Source organism: Equus caballus, chromosome 14, assembly GCF_041296265.1.
Source record: "Equus caballus isolate H_3958 breed thoroughbred chromosome 14, TB-T2T, whole genome shotgun sequence".
Lineage (NCBI taxonomy): Eukaryota > Metazoa > Chordata > Mammalia > Perissodactyla > Equidae > Equus > Equus caballus.
In genome coordinates, this window is record NC_091697.1 from 105,634,239 (window position 1) to 105,652,483 (window position 18,245).

At 50.4% G+C, this 18,245-nt stretch overlaps 1 protein-coding gene and 1 long non-coding RNA gene across 5 annotated transcripts; one reads left to right on the forward strand and one right to left on the reverse strand.

Moving 5' to 3' along the window:
• Positions 1-720: 720 nt before the first annotated feature.
• LOC138917368 (uncharacterized) lies at positions 721-4,216 on the reverse strand. The gene is made up of 3 exons (XR_011425238.1): positions 4,086-4,216; positions 3,782-3,951; positions 721-3,281 (listed from the first exon to the last, which is right to left on the reverse strand). It is a non-coding gene; the product is annotated as an uncharacterized lncRNA (long non-coding RNA).
• On the forward strand, positions 3,825-17,719 carry ENC1 (ectodermal-neural cortex 1). Of its 4 annotated transcripts, none has more exons than XM_023618186.2 (3): positions 3,825-4,391; positions 9,319-11,137; positions 15,167-17,719. In XM_023618186.2, the coding sequence occupies exon 2, from the start codon at positions 9,332-9,334 to the stop codon at positions 11,099-11,101; it is 1,770 nt and encodes a 589-aa protein (XP_023473954.1). In that variant the 5' UTR covers positions 3,825-4,391; positions 9,319-9,331; the 3' UTR covers positions 11,102-11,137; positions 15,167-17,719. The 4 variants fall into 4 exon arrangements, with proteins under 4 accessions (XP_023473954.1, XP_023473953.1, XP_070089582.1 ...); XM_023618185.2 differs by lacking the exon at positions 3,825-4,391 and adding an exon at positions 4,791-5,831; XM_070233481.1 differs by lacking the exon at positions 3,825-4,391 and adding an exon at positions 5,827-6,309.
• Positions 17,720-18,245: the final 526 nt, after the last annotated feature.

The following is an 18,245-nucleotide window of genomic DNA, read 5'->3' on the forward strand; positions in this document are numbered from 1 at the left end:
TCTTAAATACCTCTCCCTTTGCAGCAGCTTAGTTTTTTAAGGTGATGGAGAGTAAGGAATTGTTTCTCCATCATCAACTGAAGACCAGTGGCCCCAGTACAAAGTATGAAGACAGTATCAACGAGAGCCAGAAGGAGGCAGAGGCAGGCCCCAAGAATCTGAGCTTTCATCGCCCAAGCTGTCAACTTACTGGGCGTGTGAGAAGAGGAGAGCCTCAACTACACCCTCCAGGAGAATATGTAAATTCATTCAAGACAGGAAGTGTCCCTTGACCCGGTGCTGCTGGGCAGACTGGAAATAGGAACCGTGACAAGGATTCATGTCACTTTTATTTAGGAGAGTGACGAGGAAATGCCATGGGGTTGCAGAAGCACCACTCTCCTTAAACCTCTTACTAAGGAGTCGTTACAAAAGCTAGCATTCTAGAGCCCTTGCCACAAGCCAGCCCGTGTGCTACATATGCGGTTTATCTAACCCACAAAACAAAGCTCTGAGCAGGGACGGATACTCCCTCATACTGCAAAGAGGAAACTGAGGCACCGAGGTATTCACACACTTGCCCCCCAAAAACCCAGCTACCAGTAAATGTAGAAACAGGTTGGTTCTAGAGTCTCTGCCCTCAACCACTTAACCGCTAAAAATAAACCACCATGCGGGTAAAGAACGACTAGAATTTAAATACTTAGTGTCATTATCTCCAAACGGGGGGTTTATGGTTAATTTTCTCTTTTACTTTTCTGTTTTTTCCAAATGTCAACCATGCATTGCTTTTGCAATCAGAGAGAAAATAATAAATGCTGCTTTTAAATCCTGACCCTAAAATCTACAACCTACAGCAGGCTGTAAAGATCGCTGTCCTGGAGGGCCCTGGGGTAGAAATCACGCGAGCAGCCCAGACTGCCTGACTTACTAACAGCCAGACCTGATGGAGTGACACCAGGGAAAAGGGGCTCCAATGCATCCCTCTGCCATCCGGTAAGCAGCCAATAAACTGTCCACCCCTCAGAGTGTCACTCGGGCTGTGGACGGTGACGGAGCCTCAAAGGAAGAATGAACTTCCAGCTCTAATGCCTCTGAACAGAGGCTCTTGACAGTGGAGCTCGGCACTGAAAGGACACAAAAACGCGTGCACACGAACTCTCCTGTAAAAGTTGTAATGCAGGAGTCAGCGCATTCACATACACAGCAACCGACAAGTGGGCTGTGAAGTGAAAAGGCCATCCTACAACCCACAGAAAGTGGTGGCACTTTCTATATAAGGGATGTAATAAGGGATGTAGGAACCAAGTGAAATTCCAAAACAGGACCAAGCCAATTTGGATACAATTTTAGGCATATGCTCGAGGTTTATCGTAACAGACATTTAACACAAATACAGTTAAAATGACATAAATGCAGAAGGTGGCAAACCAAAATTTAGAAGACGGACCATCAGTTTAGACCTCATTCATCCCCAGAGAGAAAAATCACGGACTTACACAAGGCTGATAACTTCATGTACTGATTACCTGCCTCTCTCCCCATCCTTGTCTTTTCAATAAATAGGCAGATTTAAAAAAAATGTCTCCCTTTTTTTGAAAGTAAGAGGATTGCTGGTAGGCCCCGAGGCCTCCATCTCCTGTGTCTCTGCGTTACAGGGAAGCGTTCAAGTGGGCCCTGCGCTGAGCCCCTCAGAGCCTCCTTGGAGAAGAAAGGACTCCGTCAGCTGCTGGGGGCGCCAGTGGCTGATGCACCCAGCTGGCCGCCCATCAGAATGGCGTCTGCGGCAGAGCACCCCCTTGACCAAGGCCGTGGCCCCTTTCCTGGGCAGCCTGCATTCAGCAACTGGTAATGCAGCCATATAAGAGCCTGGCATTCTCGCCTTAACTAGGGACAACTGTGCAGGGTCATTTCCGCCCAGAGCTCGCCTGGGTCAGCAGAGGCCTTGGCTGAGGCAGCATGCCGGCTCGGCTTCCCACTCCCTCCCCTGCAGCCCTTCCTTTCCTTCCCCAGGTGTTGGTCCCAAATGTAAGAGCAGCCGTGGGATGTCGTCCCTGGCTGGGTGTCCACTTCCCTGCACCTCACCCCGGGGAGGAAGAGCAGGAGCTTTGGCTGGCAGTCGGCCCCTCTGCCACACTGACTCCACAGGCCACGGCCTCGAGGCTCACCTCACAGGAACACCAGGAAGGAGCGCTGTGCCACACTCCTCCCGCAGATTCAGGAAGCGCATCAGAGAACAAAGAGGACACTGGAAGACCAGCAGGGAACACGTCTGGAAGTCGGGTGGGGCTCCAGGGGACCGCAGGAGGCAGGATGGCAGCCGCCTGGCCCACTGTTTGGTCTAACCCCCGAGCTGTCCCGTCCTTGGTACCACGGTCGCACCATGTTAATTAAATCATTCTCATTAATTCAGCCCGGGTGTAAATTAGGAAGGAATGAAGATAAATTAGGTTTGAAGGCAGCTAATACATTTAACCCCATGCTGCTTATTTTGCAGCCTAACAAAATAACGTTGTTAAGGGAGATAACAAGGCCACAGCCTTGGGCACAGCATCTTAATAGCATTAAAAATGAGACCTTGGTTTGGTGTCAGAGGCAGAGGCGAAGACCAGCTCCCACGGGCCTACGGGACTGGCCAGCATCCTGATGAGGTGGTGGCCATTGTACAACAGGGATGTCCACAGTGTTTCCTGGGGCGTTTGTAACTCAGATTTCTACTATGTCCATCGCCGTCCTTTGATCACAGGCCTGTCCAGAGAGTTCTTTCTGTACAACCTTGTCTTCCTGTGAGGGAAGCGATCAGAATTGTCTTCAGGACCGGCCGAGAGATGCTGGAGGAAAAACAGTCTGAGTTGCTGTGATCATGAATATGCTAACTTGCAAATCACCCGAGCTGGGAAACAAGCACTAGAAACTGCCCACGGGCCTGAAAACTTGTCACACGTCGGCACAAGCAAACCAGTGTACAGTCTGTGAGAGGTCACTGGCAGCACACATGGTCCCCAAAATGCAAGTGTAGTTTTGTGTCTCTCTACAGGTGAATGTGTTTCAGTTTTTATAAGCCTCAGAAGCTCGTTTCTTTTCTCTGTGTCATGCTCCCCGAGGCAGGTGAAGCTAATGTATATGGTCACTGAATACATTTCAAGATTTTCCAGGCTCCGACTTCTTTTCTCTCTCTTCTCCTGAAGTGTAGGAGTGGTGGCAACATCAGGTAGAACACACAGAGGAAAATGGCAGGGGCGGATGCTGACACGATGCTCGGAGGACCGCACTCCTTTCTCAGCCTGGCCTGCTTAGCAAAGCTGTTTGCAAAGAGAAATACATTTTGCTGTCCCCCTGGTTGAGGACACTCTGCCGTTTCCAGGTGGTAAAAATGCAACAGAAACTGATGCCTTTTCCTAGCGCACTGCCTTCCTGGGGAAAAAGCCCTGGCCAACCAACAGAGCTGAGCACACGTCGTATTTCTAAGCAGGGTCATCTGCTGGAGGTCCAGGTAGTTTGGTAAGTGACTGAAGCAAGAAGGAAATACTTCTCCTTAAGGAGAAAAAGTGTTAATCTCTTAATTTAAACAGAATATCTCCTCCAGAATGGAAGACACTAACATTTGGTCTTCGAAGTGACATGCTCGCTTTTGACCCACAACCCAGACAAAGAGCTTCTAGGAGGGGCCTTTGAGGCCGCTCTGAGCGGCTGCCCTCACACCTGGCCACAGGCTACAGAACATATTTTAAAAAGCCAGATGTGCAACAGCTACACATTTCCACCCCCCCACCCCCCCCCCCCCACCCCCGCCTTTCAGCACCTCTCTCTGGTGCCTGTAGCGCGCCCGTGCGTTTGTCTGCCCTGACTTCATCCACATCTCCTTTAGGATCAGGGTCGCCTGGCGGCGCCGTCCCAGAATCTCCGCACGTGGCTCTCACCGTGAATTGATACCCCCTCTCTCGCTTTGTGAAGCAGCCTCGAGCCCAGACTCTGCATAAAAAATTAAAATGTGAAACAGATTTGTAAAGGCTCCTGGTGAGCCTACCGAGTTAATGCTAACAAAGGACTTCAGAGGGCACTGTCTTTCTTTCTTTGCAAGGAGCGAAATTTCTCAGCGCGCATACCAGGAGGGGCCGCGGGCGAAGGAAAGCGGGATTAGAATAAAGAACCCGCAGGGTCTTGGGTTCAGCAGCCTCTGGACTCCCGGAGCGCCAGGCGGAGCCTCCCCAGTTTCTTGAAACCATTTCTGCGTCTAGTATTGAAAAGCAAGCTGGAGGTGGGGGAGTGGGGACTGGAGAAAACTCCGTCGTGGGTGCCCCCTGGAGCTGCAGGGCCGGGCCGCTGCTGACTGGCTGTGTGACCTCGAGCTGGACAATTCACGTCTCGCTGGGCCTCAGTTTCCTAACCTGTAAAGCGAGGGGGCTGGACCGGTAAGCTCTACAGTTCATTCATGGCCTTTATTCCAAATATCTAATAAAAAATAGAGGTGGAGGGACACGCCCTGGAGCAAAGATCAAAAATCGGTCTCATAAATAGTGATCGCCACGCGAGATTATTTTTTGAATTGCTTTCCCTTTTGGTGGCAGGCGGCGCTTCAAAAGCGTGTGCCGGGCCATTTCTTTGCCGAAGTCCGAACTAACACAACCGAGCGATAAACGACAGGAAGGGCGCAGTCTGGGCGGGCGACCGAGGCTTTATGGCTGGGAGAGGAGGCGGTGCGGCCGCTCCGCAGAGCAGCTCGCTTTGAATCCAGCAGCCGCGGCGATTGGCTGCGAAGCACGTGGTGCGCGGCCCGCCGGCCCGCGCCGGCCGCTACCGCTCCGGGCGGCGAGGGGCAGAGTCCAGCCGCCGGGCCGCGCCCGCCGGGGTGGGGAGGGAGAGCCCGGGCAACGCCTGGGGTCGAGTCTGCCCCCTGCCAGCGAGAAACCCTACGTCCTAGCTTTGCCCAACCTGCAGTGTCCCCGCAGTGTCCAAACTAGTGCCCCTTCCCTCGCCAAGGTCCTCCGTCCACGTGTCCCACCCCCCGCACGGGCTGTGAGCGCCCAGGGCGCGTGCCGCGGACACCCAGCTCCCCCCTGCCACCCCTTCCTGAGCAGCTCGCGGGCTCCGGCGGCGTGGAGCGCACAGCCCAGGGCCGCGCTCCCCTGCCGAGGGTCCCTCAGCTCCGGGCTATCCATTAACCCGGCCGGGCCAGAGAGGCGCAGACACTCCGACCCGGGAAAACTTGTTTTATTCGCGGTCCCCGAGGGTTGCAGCTGCTAGTGGCTGAGACGCCGCGTCCGCTTTGTCTCTCTCCACTCTCCGAGCCCCCTCCCCCGCTTCCTCTCTCGATTACCTCCCCCGACACGCTCTTTTCCAGCTCTCCTCCTCCCCCACGCGCTCCCCCCTCCTCCCCGGTGTCACTCTGCATACGCGCCCTCTCCCCTCCCCTCCCCTCCCCGCCGCGTCGCTTATAGCCGGGCGCGCGGCGGCGGGCGCAGACTGCTCGGGCAGCCGGGAAGGAGGCGGCGCGGCGGTGGCGCTGCGGAGACCGGACGAGACGCCAGGCGGCCGCCGTGCGCAGGGCGCTTTCGAGCTCCCTCCCCCGAGCGCACAGCCCGCCTCCTTCCGCGGCGCCGCAGCCGCCGGCTCGCTCCGCTCCGAGACTCGCTCGGGATTCGCTCCGCGGGTCGCGGCGAACGCCAGCCGCAGCCGGCCACGAGCAGCGCCCCCGGCGCGGTCCTCTCCCCGGCTGGCTCCCCGCGCGCGCTCCCTTCGCCCGGGCAGTCGCCGCCGTTCCCCGGGGCTCAGACGTCCGCTTCGTCGCCTCTCCGCCCGGTGACCGAGGCCAGAACCCAGCTGGTTGTGCGCGGCGGCCGGTCGCCTGTGCTGTAAGTTCCCCCGGTGCGCCGGACCTGTTGCGGGCGCCGCGGTTTCAGGGGCGGCGTGGCCTGCGGGGGTGTGGTCGCGGGGGGCGTGCGTGCGCCCCGGAGCCCGGCTTGCGCGGAGGTGGGGAGCTGCGCTGGGGGCAGAGACCTAGGTCTCCGCCGCTGCCCTCTCACAGCGGGCAGGAGCCGGGCATCGCCGGAGGGGCCTCCTTTGGGCGGCGCGGCGCCCGGGCGAGCTGCGGGGACGATCACCTCCCTCCCCGCGGAAGGCAGCGCTTCCCTGGGCGTGAGGTCGCGCTGCCCGACTTGCAGCCTCCTGGGCCGAGCGCGCGGCATCGCTGGCCCACGCTGCACCCTGCCCGGCACGGGGAGCGCTGGGGCCGCGCGCAGACGCCCCTTGTGGGGGCACGCGCGCTGCGCAGGAATGTCTGCAGGGAATGAATGAAAACTGGTTTCTGAAAAGTTGTTGCTTCTCATGCAAGTATGTGGCCTTTAGTGTAACATTGTTCGTTTGAAAGGATAGGAATTGGTGGGCGGGGTGGATACGAACCATTGAACTCGTCGGCATGTGATTTGGTGTCGCCTTCGAAGGCACGGCCAGCGTTAAAGAGCGTTGCAGGTGGTATAGAGAACTGGAGGGTAGAGTGCTTCTCTTGTTAACAAGATCTTTATAATGTTCCATTGTTGTCAGTAACGTAAATGCCCGGGAAAATCTGTGTAGTTTCTCCTTTGGTTGCATTGAGATCCCGTTCAAAACCTGAAGAGATGTGAGGGGGCCAGGAAGCGTCCGAGGCGGAGCCTGGAAAGGAGTCTCGAGTGAACTGGAGTTCCTGTAACTGGAAGCCCTTTTCTCCTTCTTTGCAGACGCAGGTTAAGTGCATGTGTGCATTTTTTTTTTTTTTTTTGGCGACTTACTTGGCATGCAAGTATCATTTCTCTGGGGGCTTAAAAAATGCCCGAAGGATGACTCATTTCATGTTGAAGGTGTGTTTGGTGACTGGATAGAAGGTTTCTGCTGATATTTTGATGTTTGCATAATTTTAAACCAGAAAGCAAGTCGTTTCTCTTGGGTCTTCAAGTTTCCCTTTTCTTTTAATCAAATATTGCTGTGAGAACGTTGGATGCTGATTGTGACCTGCTTCTCCATGTGGATGGAATCCAAGATGACAGGCTAGACTCTTCCTTCTGGCTTTATGGGCCAACCCGGAAAATACAGGAGCATAAACACAGGGTGCAGAGAGATGCAGACCCCCTGTGGTTCCTGCCCCAGGTGCAGACACTTGGGTGCTCACCCACCTTGTACAGGGGGCCTCATTCTTCAGTCAGAGCTGCATCCTCTTGGAGCCTGAGAGGAGGCGGCTCAGGCGGCTTTTGAGGTTGCTTTGGAAGCATTAGCTTAAAAAAAGAAATGTAGCTACTCATTTCAAATTTTTTCAAGTTTCTATGTTAGGCATAGTAGTATTTATACCATCCTTTGAGGTTTGGGCTTAAAATCTTCCTGAAAGTACTTCAGATTGAATGTACTGATCCAGTGACAGCTACAGTGGGAACGCATCGGGGATGCTAGCACGTGGGTTAACACTTTGGAAACCTGGTGCATTCACATTGGGTCGTGTGGGTGTTTCTCCAGAGCACTGGGCATTGGTTCAAATGGACTAGACTCTAGCTCCTTAGCTTGAGGTGGGTTGGCACTGGGCTGCTCACCACGTGGCGTCTCCCAGCTCCAAGTGGAGACTAATGGGTGCTTTGTAAGGTCTTCCTAACCCCAGAGCCCTGAGACTTTGTGGCTTACTTTCTTCCACTAAGCCGTGTTTACTCAGAATGAAAAGTTACAGTTACATTGCAAAAATAAAGGAAAACAAGTTGCATCCCCCACTGGTATGTGGCCTGTGTGTCAGAGGCAGGTTAGGCCCCCGCGTCTGTTGCTGTCTGCCCACACAGCTGGCTGGGGGTGCAGTTTAGGGTCTAGCCGGTGAATCAGTGGCAAGTCACTCATTTGCATTTATTAATAATTCTTGGGAATTAAATTAAAAAATAAATACCTGAATGGGTAAGAAAACAAGGAGGCTGTGGTTTTCAGCCATGCTGCAAGGACTGGCTGTTCTGTGTTTGCAGCAGATACTGTAACCACACGGTTTGCCCTTCCGGGATAAACAGCTTCCTTAGGAATCCTTTGACGGGCAGCCTCTTGAGGGCTCTATCCCTTTGAGGTAATAGAGGGGTAGGGTTAAAGAGGGAAAAAAGCATGTGATTCAATTTTTGAAGATGAGTAATAGGCATCTCCTATATCTTTAGCCTACAGTTTACTTACTGGAGAAAGCTGAAGATAGCATTTGATTCTGTTGTAGTTTCAATTTAGATGTTGATGAAACCATTCTAGTCAGCGGATAAATTCTAGGGTGGTCCTAAATTAACAGTGGCTGGCGAAACACAGACGCACACACTTGCCTGGATGCAGCCACACACATGTGTGCGTGTGCTTTGATTTAAATACAGCAGTGTTGCATGTTGAACGCCCTCTCTGCAGGTGCCAGCGTTTGCAGGTACATGGGAACGGTCCTGGCCATGCTCTATATGGTCAGAAGAGGGGGCGGACACATCCTTTGTTCTTGCAGCTGGTTTTCCAAGAATTGATATAAAGCAGGAAGAACAGAAAAACAGCACTCATGAGTATTCTACTCAAAATATTCTTCCTTTTATTTGCCCAAATCCTCATTTTGGAAGCTTTCCAGAGCAAGAAAGATGGGTGGTGATTGTGGCCAGAATCTGTTCTGTGTATTCACGAAAGCCTGCTGATGAGTGTATGGTAGTGTTTATACTGGGGCTCTTGTAGGACTCGGTACTGGTAAAGCTGTCTGGTTAGAAACTATTTGTAACATTTGAGCAAAGGTCTGATCGTTGCAGAAGTTGGCCCAAGCCTGTGATTGCACAGTCCCCCTGCACATTTCCCGTTCACTGGATGTGCAGGGGGACTGGAGCCTACCAAAGGAATCCTTAATGGAATTAATTAGTAGGTATTTGTTTTACACATGGCTTTGTGTTGCATAGGGCATTAAACCCGGTGCCCATCATGGCGTTACGAGAGCTGGAGGCCTGGCGATGTAAGTACTCTGCGGTGAATCAGCTGGACACCGACAGGGAGCTGCGAGAACGAGACCTCGCTCTTCTTGGCTTTTGCTGACTTATGCTCTCAAGGACTTCAATATCCTGAGAGTTGGCAATCAGGTTTTCCAAGATGAACCTGCTTTTAAGCAGTGATTTTTTTTTTTTAAACAGTGTATAGTTCAAATAGCTCAACAGTATTACAGTGAATGCCTTTCCTTCCAGGTGGCTGTCTCTGACTGTACGAGAATGGCCATCCATTATTCAAAACAGTAGGCAGTAGGGCCAACAGCAAAGTGTTCTGTTTTTTTTCTGTCCAAAATGATTGTTGCTTTTGTTTTGCCATTCTGAACATCAGGAGCATCAGTGGTTTTGTTTTGTTTTTTAGGAGTGGAAACAAAATGTCAGTCAGTGTGCATGAGAACCGAAAGTCCCGGGCCAGCAGCGGCTCCATCAACATCTATCTGTTTCACAAGTCCTCCTATGCAGACAGCGTCCTCACTCACCTGAACCTCTTACGCCAGCAGCGCCTCTTCACCGACGTCCTTCTCCATGCCGGAAACAGGACCTTCCCTTGTCACCGGGCAGTGCTGGCTGCGTGCAGCCGCTACTTTGAAGCCATGTTCAGCGGGGGCCTGAAGGAGAGCCAGGACAGCGAAGTCAACTTCGACAACTCCATCCACCCAGAAGTCTTGGAGCTGCTGCTTGACTACGCGTACTCCTCCCGGGTCATCATCAATGAAGAAAACGCGGAATCGCTCCTGGAAGCTGGCGACATGCTGGAGTTTCAAGACATCCGGGATGCATGTGCAGAGTTCCTGGAAAAGAACCTGCACCCCACCAACTGCCTGGGCATGCTGCTGCTGTCCGATGCGCACCAGTGCACCAAGCTGTACGAACTCTCCTGGAGAATGTGCCTCAGCAACTTCCAGACCATCAGGAAGAACGAAGATTTCCTCCAGCTGCCCCAGGACATGGTCGTGCAGCTCTTGTCCAGTGAAGAGCTGGAGACAGAAGATGAAAGGCTCGTGTACGAGTCTGCGATCAACTGGATCAGCTACGACCTGAAGAAGCGTTACTGCTACCTCCCAGAGCTGCTGCAGACGGTGAGGCTGGCTCTGCTGCCGGCCATCTATCTCATGGAGAACGTGGCCATGGAGGAGCTCATCACCAAGCAGAGGAAGAGCAAGGAGATTGTGGAAGAGGCCATCAGGTGCAAACTGAAAATCCTGCAGAACGACGGCGTGGTAACCAGCCTCTGCGCCCGGCCTCGGAAAACTGGCCACGCCCTCTTCCTCTTGGGCGGACAGACTTTCATGTGTGACAAGTTGTATCTCGTCGACCAGAAGGCCAAAGAGATCATTCCCAAGGCTGACATCCCCAGCCCAAGAAAAGAGTTCAGTGCGTGTGCAATTGGCTGCAAAGTATACATTACTGGGGGGCGAGGCTCTGAAAATGGAGTCTCGAAAGATGTCTGGGTTTACGATACCCTGCACGAGGAGTGGTCCAAAGCTGCCCCCATGCTGGTGGCCAGGTTTGGCCACGGCTCTGCTGAGCTGAAGCACTGCCTGTACGTGGTCGGGGGGCACACCGCCGCAACTGGCTGCCTCCCGGCCTCACCCTCAGTCTCCCTGAAGCAAGTAGAACATTATGACCCCACAACCAACAAGTGGACCATGGTGGCCCCGCTCCGAGAAGGCGTCAGCAATGCCGCAGTGGTAAGCGCCAAGCTCAAGTTGTTTGCTTTCGGAGGTACCAGCGTGAGTCACGACAAGCTCCCCAAGGTTCAGTGTTATGATCAGTGTGAAAACAGGTGGACGGTACCAGCCACCTGTCCCCAGCCCTGGCGTTACACCGCAGCCGCCGTGCTGGGCAACCAGATTTTTATTATGGGGGGGGATACAGAGTTCTCTGCCTGCTCTGCTTATAAGTTCAACAGCGAGACTTACCAGTGGACCAAGGTGGGAGACGTGACCGCAAAGCGCATGAGCTGCCACGCTGTGGCCTCCGGGAACAAACTCTACGTGGTTGGAGGATACTTTGGCATTCAGCGGTGCAAAACTCTGGACTGCTACGATCCGACGCTGGACGTGTGGAACAGCATCACCACAGTCCCGTACTCGCTGATTCCCACTGCGTTTGTCAGCACCTGGAAACATCTGCCTTCTTAAACGCAGCACATGCTGCATAAAGAGAGTGAGCACAAGGTAAGCGGTCAGCTGAGCTGTAGATGTAAGTATGCATGTAATTAAGCTGGCTGTGTAAGTTCATATGTAGAGTGAGACATGATCCGTATAATAGCCTAGACTGTTGAGTCCTACAAAAACTATAACGATAAAAGACCTTGGACCCCCAGAACTTACGCAGTGTGTTGACCACAGCTGCAACCCCCCATAACACCAGCCGGTACTTCTCAGCCTCTGCCGAGCCTCAGAATCTCCTGAAGAGCTTTTCAAAAACTGCCCATCCCAGAGACTTGGTTTTGTTTGGTCTGGGTGGGGTCCCGGCATCAGTATTTTTAGAAGGTTTCCCGATAATTCGGATGTACAGCCGGGTTGAGAACCGCTGACCTGTCTTAGTAACGCCAGCTGATGTCGACTGAGCCCTCGCTGTGTGCCTGGGGTGGGGCCATGTGTTTCTTGTGGATCATTTCCTTTAATACAACAGCTTGTGAGATACTGTTACTGGAGCACGTTACAGAGGAGGAAAGCTGGGGCACACAGAGCTGAAGCAGGTTGCCCAGAGTCATAGAGGTTAGTAGGTGAAGAAATCAACCCAGACAGTCTGGCTCCAGAGCGTAAGTACTTGAGCATCATGCTGAGCTGCCACTTAATAAACCTGAGCTTTGTGTGGCTGTCACCCTGGGAGATATTTCAAACTTAGCTTCCTCAAACCCTTTCTAGAATGAAGTAGGGTTTGAAAAATTGAATGCTTTGCTTTATTCCTAGTTTATTCTCTCCAAAATTTCAAAACATAGCTCCCTGTAGGGCATTTATTAACTTTAAAGAACTCTAGGTCTGTCCTGGGGAAAGGTTGCACCTGCGTTGTATGAATTCGCCCGACGTGCGGATGCTCTGAGCCGTCTAAACAGCCCTTACTGCAGCTTCTCAGGGTTAATCCGTCAGGCTGACCCTATTGTCACAGCTAACAGAAGTTGTGTTTCTGTGTCATATATCTCTGTACGTAATGGTTGTCTTGTGTGCTTAAGAGTATATAATACTCTTCGCTCAAACAATTTCTAGGCCTCCACAGTTCAGTGTTCGTGAAGCTAATGGTCACTCAGCTGCTTTCGAGCATTTGGAGGATTGGCCCCAGGAATCACTTAAGCATGTCTCGGTGTAGACAGAGCACACAAAACGTGTTGATTTGTTTTGGTGATTCATGGGCTTATTAGTAATAATAGAATAAAATTAAAACTCTGCTTTCGGGGGACTACAGTGACAGCTAACTCATTACTTGGCAACTCGTGCCTCTGTTTTCTCTCGTATGTTTCACACCTTTGAAGGGGACTTAGGGAAAAAGAGAAATCTAGGGGTCGTTGCAAGCTCAGCAAAGAGGGAGTTTGACTCATTTGGCTTTTCTTTCCTCATCTCTTACAGCTCATTTAAAACACCATGAAAATTGGCCTCACTTTCCCATCTAATCTTTCTGGTTTTTTCATTTCTTCAATTATCTCCTCCAGCCTACTTCAGTTAGTAGAGTTCTTAATGATAGAATGTTTCCTTGGAATGAGACTCCTTCAGAGGAGCAGGAACAGCCAGAACCTCCTGGGGAGCGACGGGCTAACAGCATCCCACACCAAACTGGTTTTTGCGGCCCTGCCGGCATCTCAATAATCCTGAATAAGCAAATGCTCCGACAGTGGTTATTTCATTTGTGATATGAGTGCGCAACTCAACTCTAAGGCCGGTTTCAAGAACCTCCTGGGCAAAAGCACCAATTAACAGCTCAGTAAGTGGGGTGTTAGTCCAGAACTGATTATGTTTGCATAGGAGAGCCATGAAAATTGCCAGCGATGGTGCCGGGACGTCAAAATGGTAACTGGTAGACTGGCTGGCATCCTTGGAGCAAGGGAAGGAGTTTGAGGCAGAGAGCAACCACGTGTGCATCCTGGTTCTCCTTCTCAGCTGGAGAGCCTGGGCCTCTCTGGACTTGAGGCTGCTTTTTCATCAGATGAGTCATCCGAATTATTCTTCCCCTGGATCTGTCCTGGTTCAGACTTGGGTGAATGGTAAATGAGGAAAAAAAAGAAAGCGCTGAATAGACCTGCCCAGCGCCTGGCGTGTATTGTGTTCCATACATTAGTTTTCTTTCCTCCCTTCAATTTAGACCTCAGCTTGCAGGGGAAGAATTCGCTTTGTGTGTGGTGGGAGAATGTGGTTTCCCTGACTATCTGCTTGTGATCTTTATACTTCATTTTTGGTGCCTCCTTTCTCAGTCCAGAGTGAGTATGTTGGCAAACACTTGAATTCACCCGATCTTGGGTATTTGAACCTAATCACACACTTCCGGTCCCTGGGAAATGGAGCGAATGAAGTGTCAGATTATATGTGAAACAGCATCCTCTCCGCCCTTCGTGCTGCCAGCAGAGAGTCAAGCACGTAACAAGGAAATGTGACAGGGCGGGTTTTGCCTTCTTAAAGGGCAGCAGGGGCCTGATCAAAGCCACTCTTGCAGTTTCCGACGGGGAGGATGTTGGTTTAAATTTCTAAAGTTTACTACACAGAAGATAGTGTTAAAACACTTACGCTGGGTGGAGTGACTCAAAGAGGGGCTGTGTAGGGATCAGTCCTGAATAGCGACAACTTCCCGGCATCTCTTTGCTCCAGATGTCGGTGGGAACTAGATTAACAGAAAATGTGAACAGAAAGTGTCCCTGGGTCTAAAAGCCCATCCACCAAGGAAATTGTCGCTGTCTCCTGCTGCTCTGTCAGCAGGTAGGAGCAACAGAAAGGAAATTACTTCTGATGGCTCTCCATTTTCATGGTGCTGTGTGGCCCCAATCGGACAGCATTTGGATTTTTATTTGTTTTGTTTCTTCCCTTTTTAGAGCCTGCCTTCCTTCCTTCCTTCCTTCCTTCCTTCCTTCCTTCTTTCCTTCCTCCCTCCCCTCCCTTCCTTTCTTCCTGTTTGAATATGTAACATCTTGAAATGTCACAGTATTACGAAGATACATTCCTTTGGCCGCCTGTTGATGTTTAGGTTACAGTGAGGTGGGGGTGGGGAGATGACACCTAGTCTAAGGAATGCCTTGAAAGCTTGAATCACTGTTACGAAACTGCCAAAAGAAACAACTAATGAAATGAATCAGACTTCTGAACACACAAAAGCGAGAAGAATGCAGTACAAGTAATGAGCGGCCCTCCTGAATTCCCTTTGTCCAACCTTAGGCAGGAGGGGTGCAGATGCCTACACTGGGGCTGGAAGCGTGCTGCGAGAGCAGATAGGGAGTTGGAAAGACAAAAGGCTTCTGAAAATCTGCCCGTGTAAAATTCAACTCCAGCAGATGAGGAGGGTGGGTAGTGGGAGGAGGTGCCAGCTCCCGTGACACACTCAGACTTCGTGGTTGTGGCACCTTGAACTTACCTTCATGCTCGATGTCAGCAGATTCTGTAGATATTAACGCTGCATACCGCAGCCGGTGTCTCCCCAGTATGGACTGATGAACTTGAGAATAAACCCCAGCCTTGGGCTGATGAGGCCTGGTATGTCGTCGTGTGAAAGGAGGCGAGACTCATTTCTGCTGTAATGAACAGCAGAGATCCATTTAAATAAGAGGATTAATATGTCTGCCTTCTATATGGTGAATAAATGTGGTGTGGAATCCTTTCTGGTAAATGGGCCGAGAAGGGTTGGCACAGGAATCTCTTGACCCCCCGGCGAGCACTTTCTGGTGGCTCTTTAACCATGGAGACGAGTTATGAACGTTGGAAGCAGAAGATGGCAACACTTAACAGCACCTGGTTGCGTGGATAGGTTTGAATTTGGACATACGTACGGTTAGGAAGGGAGTGAAGATCTTTGGACTCCATCAGTTTTGTTGGGCCAGCCATCTGCATGCGCGTGTGCGCGTGTGTGTGCGTTTAAGGCCGGCACTTTAAATACCTTTGCACCGTTCCTGCTGAACGTGAAATTAAGACCTTTAGAAGCAACATTGACCAGCTCTGTCCTGAGTTTAATATTTTTTTTAGATTGTGAGGCTGCTAACAAAGATCTTTCCTTTTTTTCTCTTTTAGCTCACTCCATCACTCGTTGAGACAAGATGAGATTTTACTTTCGAGAGGCGAAATTTAATGAAGAGAAAGAAGGAAAGGAAGTTGCTACAAGACTCGAATTCAGTCCGCTGCACCTTGTAAATGCTCCAACTGGACATGAAGGAACGGGGTGGGGGAGGGGTGGGATTCTCGGGGTGAGTCGCACACGGTTTAAGTAGGAAAGAATGAACCTGTGATCTAGTCCTTGTCTTGTACTTGTGGATTAATGTCAGCGTTAATCAGCCCCTCTGAGGGAGAGAAAAGCCGGACCTTTTCCTCGCTGTACTATATTCAGCATCTGATTTCCACGGGCTCCACCATCGATGTGTAAAATTTGAAATGGTTGTCACCTCTCTCTGAGGAGCAGGCTTGAAGCGTCTACACCAGCTGCTGTTTGGAGATTGAAAGCTCAACTGTGGGGCCAGGAGGGAAAGCTGGCGGGGCTGGTGCAGAGTGAGGACCACTGGACTCTCCGCTAATCTCTGAGGGGCTGTGCTCCCCGGGAAGGCTTCGGAACAATGGGGACATTGTTGGTAGCTGTTTGGTAGATGTGCTTTTCTATTTATAAGTGACTTTAAACTTTCCCTTGGCTCTTAAGAAGTTTGTTATAGATTTAGCTATTTATTGTTTGATGCCTGCATGCTGAAACAATGCTTACGGTTGTCTTCACGTGTATGGACATGTGTGAATGGTTGTACGTTTTGCACAATTTTGTGGCTGTTGTGTTGTGCTTTGCTGCACAAAAATGAAAACTTTGGAGTTACAATTAGGAGTATAACTGGAGGGTGGGTTGGGGAGGGGGTTTTTGTAAATGTCGAAACAGGGAAGGATTACCAGATGGGAACATAAACTACATCCTGGAGGCGGGGAAAGCGTGGAGGGCCCTCTTCTTGGATTCACTGGTTCTGATGGGGTTTCCTGGGCTCTGGCTACGCCGATGGCTCGTGGGTCAAGGGCGGCTTCTTTCTGCCCCTCTCCTTCCTGATTCTCTCCTTCAGTCTCAGCTACTGAAATTTGGAAAGGACCAAATCGCTTTGCAGTTTTTTTCTTTGTGTAATATCCTGAAATCCTGGAAAATTCTATGGAATAGTTCTGTATATAGGGCACAGGTAAAGGCACTGTCCAAAGTTTATTTATTTATCTATTTATTACCCTATGAAACTGCTTTGCCGTAACCACAGTTAATGGGGAAAAAACCCAAATTCTCGCAGATGTAGATGAATTCACTCACCGGATTTGCTTGATGTGGACTCTTCGTTCGTTCTTCTTGCCGTCCGATTTAGCAAGTGTAGGAGTTCTCCAAGGCGGTCTTCACGTGGCGACAATGTGTACTTAGTGCTCACCCTTAGGTAAGTCTCTAAAAGAACTCTGGTGCACAAAAGTGACACATTTGGCCACAGAACACCAAAGAATTGTAAGCAGCGACCCCTGTGGAGCGGTTTTCTGGGGTAGGTGAGAGTTGGCTGTGAATACATTTCTTTGCTAGTTCAAGTGCTTGTGCCGTGATAGGTGTTCGTGCTGGACTCAGCTTCCTCCGAGGCGTCTGGGGAAGACCAGCGTTTGCCACGCGTGCTGCTTGCATCCATGTTTCTCACGTTACTGTACTTTTAGAAAATAGGGTTTAAGACTGATGACACCCTTTTACATTGTGAGTGTGTTTGCATCGTCTAATCACAGATAAATCCTTAACATTTCTCTCCACTTGAATACTTTAGACTAATGGTACGTGTCCGTCCGCGCCATGAATAAGTGGGCTGTAGTTGGACCAAAATAAGCGAGCTGTTGGAATGAAAGAATCACAGTGCTTTCCAGCAGTCAGTCCCTGGCTCCTAGATGTGTTCTAAGCAATGCAAATGTCTAATTGTCCCCTGGCGGCATTGTGGCGGTTACAGCTCTGTAGTTTATGATGCAAATCTGCCGAGATGTGTGTGTCACTGCATGGCTTCTCAAAGCCTGATGAATTTTCTGCAGCTGTTTCAAAGTTGTGGTCTGTCCTTGAATCCTCTGTTAATTACTGTGTGTGAGCCAGTGGGAGCTGCGGTCAGGTGGGCCCCCAGCCTGCAGGGAACTTTCTGGACTCCCACTCTTTGAATTGATGTAGGCATTTGGGCTCAGTACTTGACCATTCTCACCCTGTGAAACGTCTCACACTTTGAAGCAAACACAATTCACAGCACAGTGCACACAAAAACCTTGGCGTAAGACAGAGAAGGTGGTTCTTATTCTGTGGACTGGTTGCTGTGGAAACGGATAACAAAGGGCAGCCTTCCACTTCCAGTGTAATTGTGCAGCCCCCTTTTCTCTGGGCTTGACACCTGTCTGAATAGGAATGATTAGAGCTGAATAACGTCCGTCTCTGGGCTATTGAATATGTGGTTCACGTACAGAACTCTGTGTCCGTTGAAGAAGTGAAGTGTTCGTGTTCATATCTCCTTGTTTGCTACGATTACATTTTTGAGGTTTTGTAAAACTGTTATTTTTTTTTTCACAATGTGAAACTGAAGGTCAAATAAATTATTAGAGATTTTCTCTTCATTGTGTGTATGGGTCTTGATTTGAATCCAACATCATTTTAGGCCCTGAACACTTGTGCCTTTTCTAGTTTAATCAAAAGGAGGATCATGTCAATTTTCTGGAATGACTTTTATTTCACCACTTAGTCACATATATTTGTGAAAGCAATTTTGCACATTAAATATGTAAAAATTTTGACCTTTTAGAATATTTCCTTAAGCAAAGTAAAATCCCTCAATTAGGAGTTATTTGTAGCTTAGAATGTAAAAAGTCATGTACTGTACCACGTTAAGCCTGCATACTTAGTATAGAAAAGGAATTTAGTTTTTGTATTCCTCGTGTGGGTTTGATAGGAAAGCTGTGGGAGTTCAGTCCTCTTCATCTGACATCACCTTACAAATCATTTAAAGTAAGTGGAACTATGTGCATGTTTTTCCCTGTAAAGGCACAGAAAATCACAAGTTTAACGCCTCTGATAGACTTAGCTTCTTTCAAGTCGAAGGCTGCCATCCCAGCTGGCTCAGCATAAAGCCAGATGCAGCCTCTC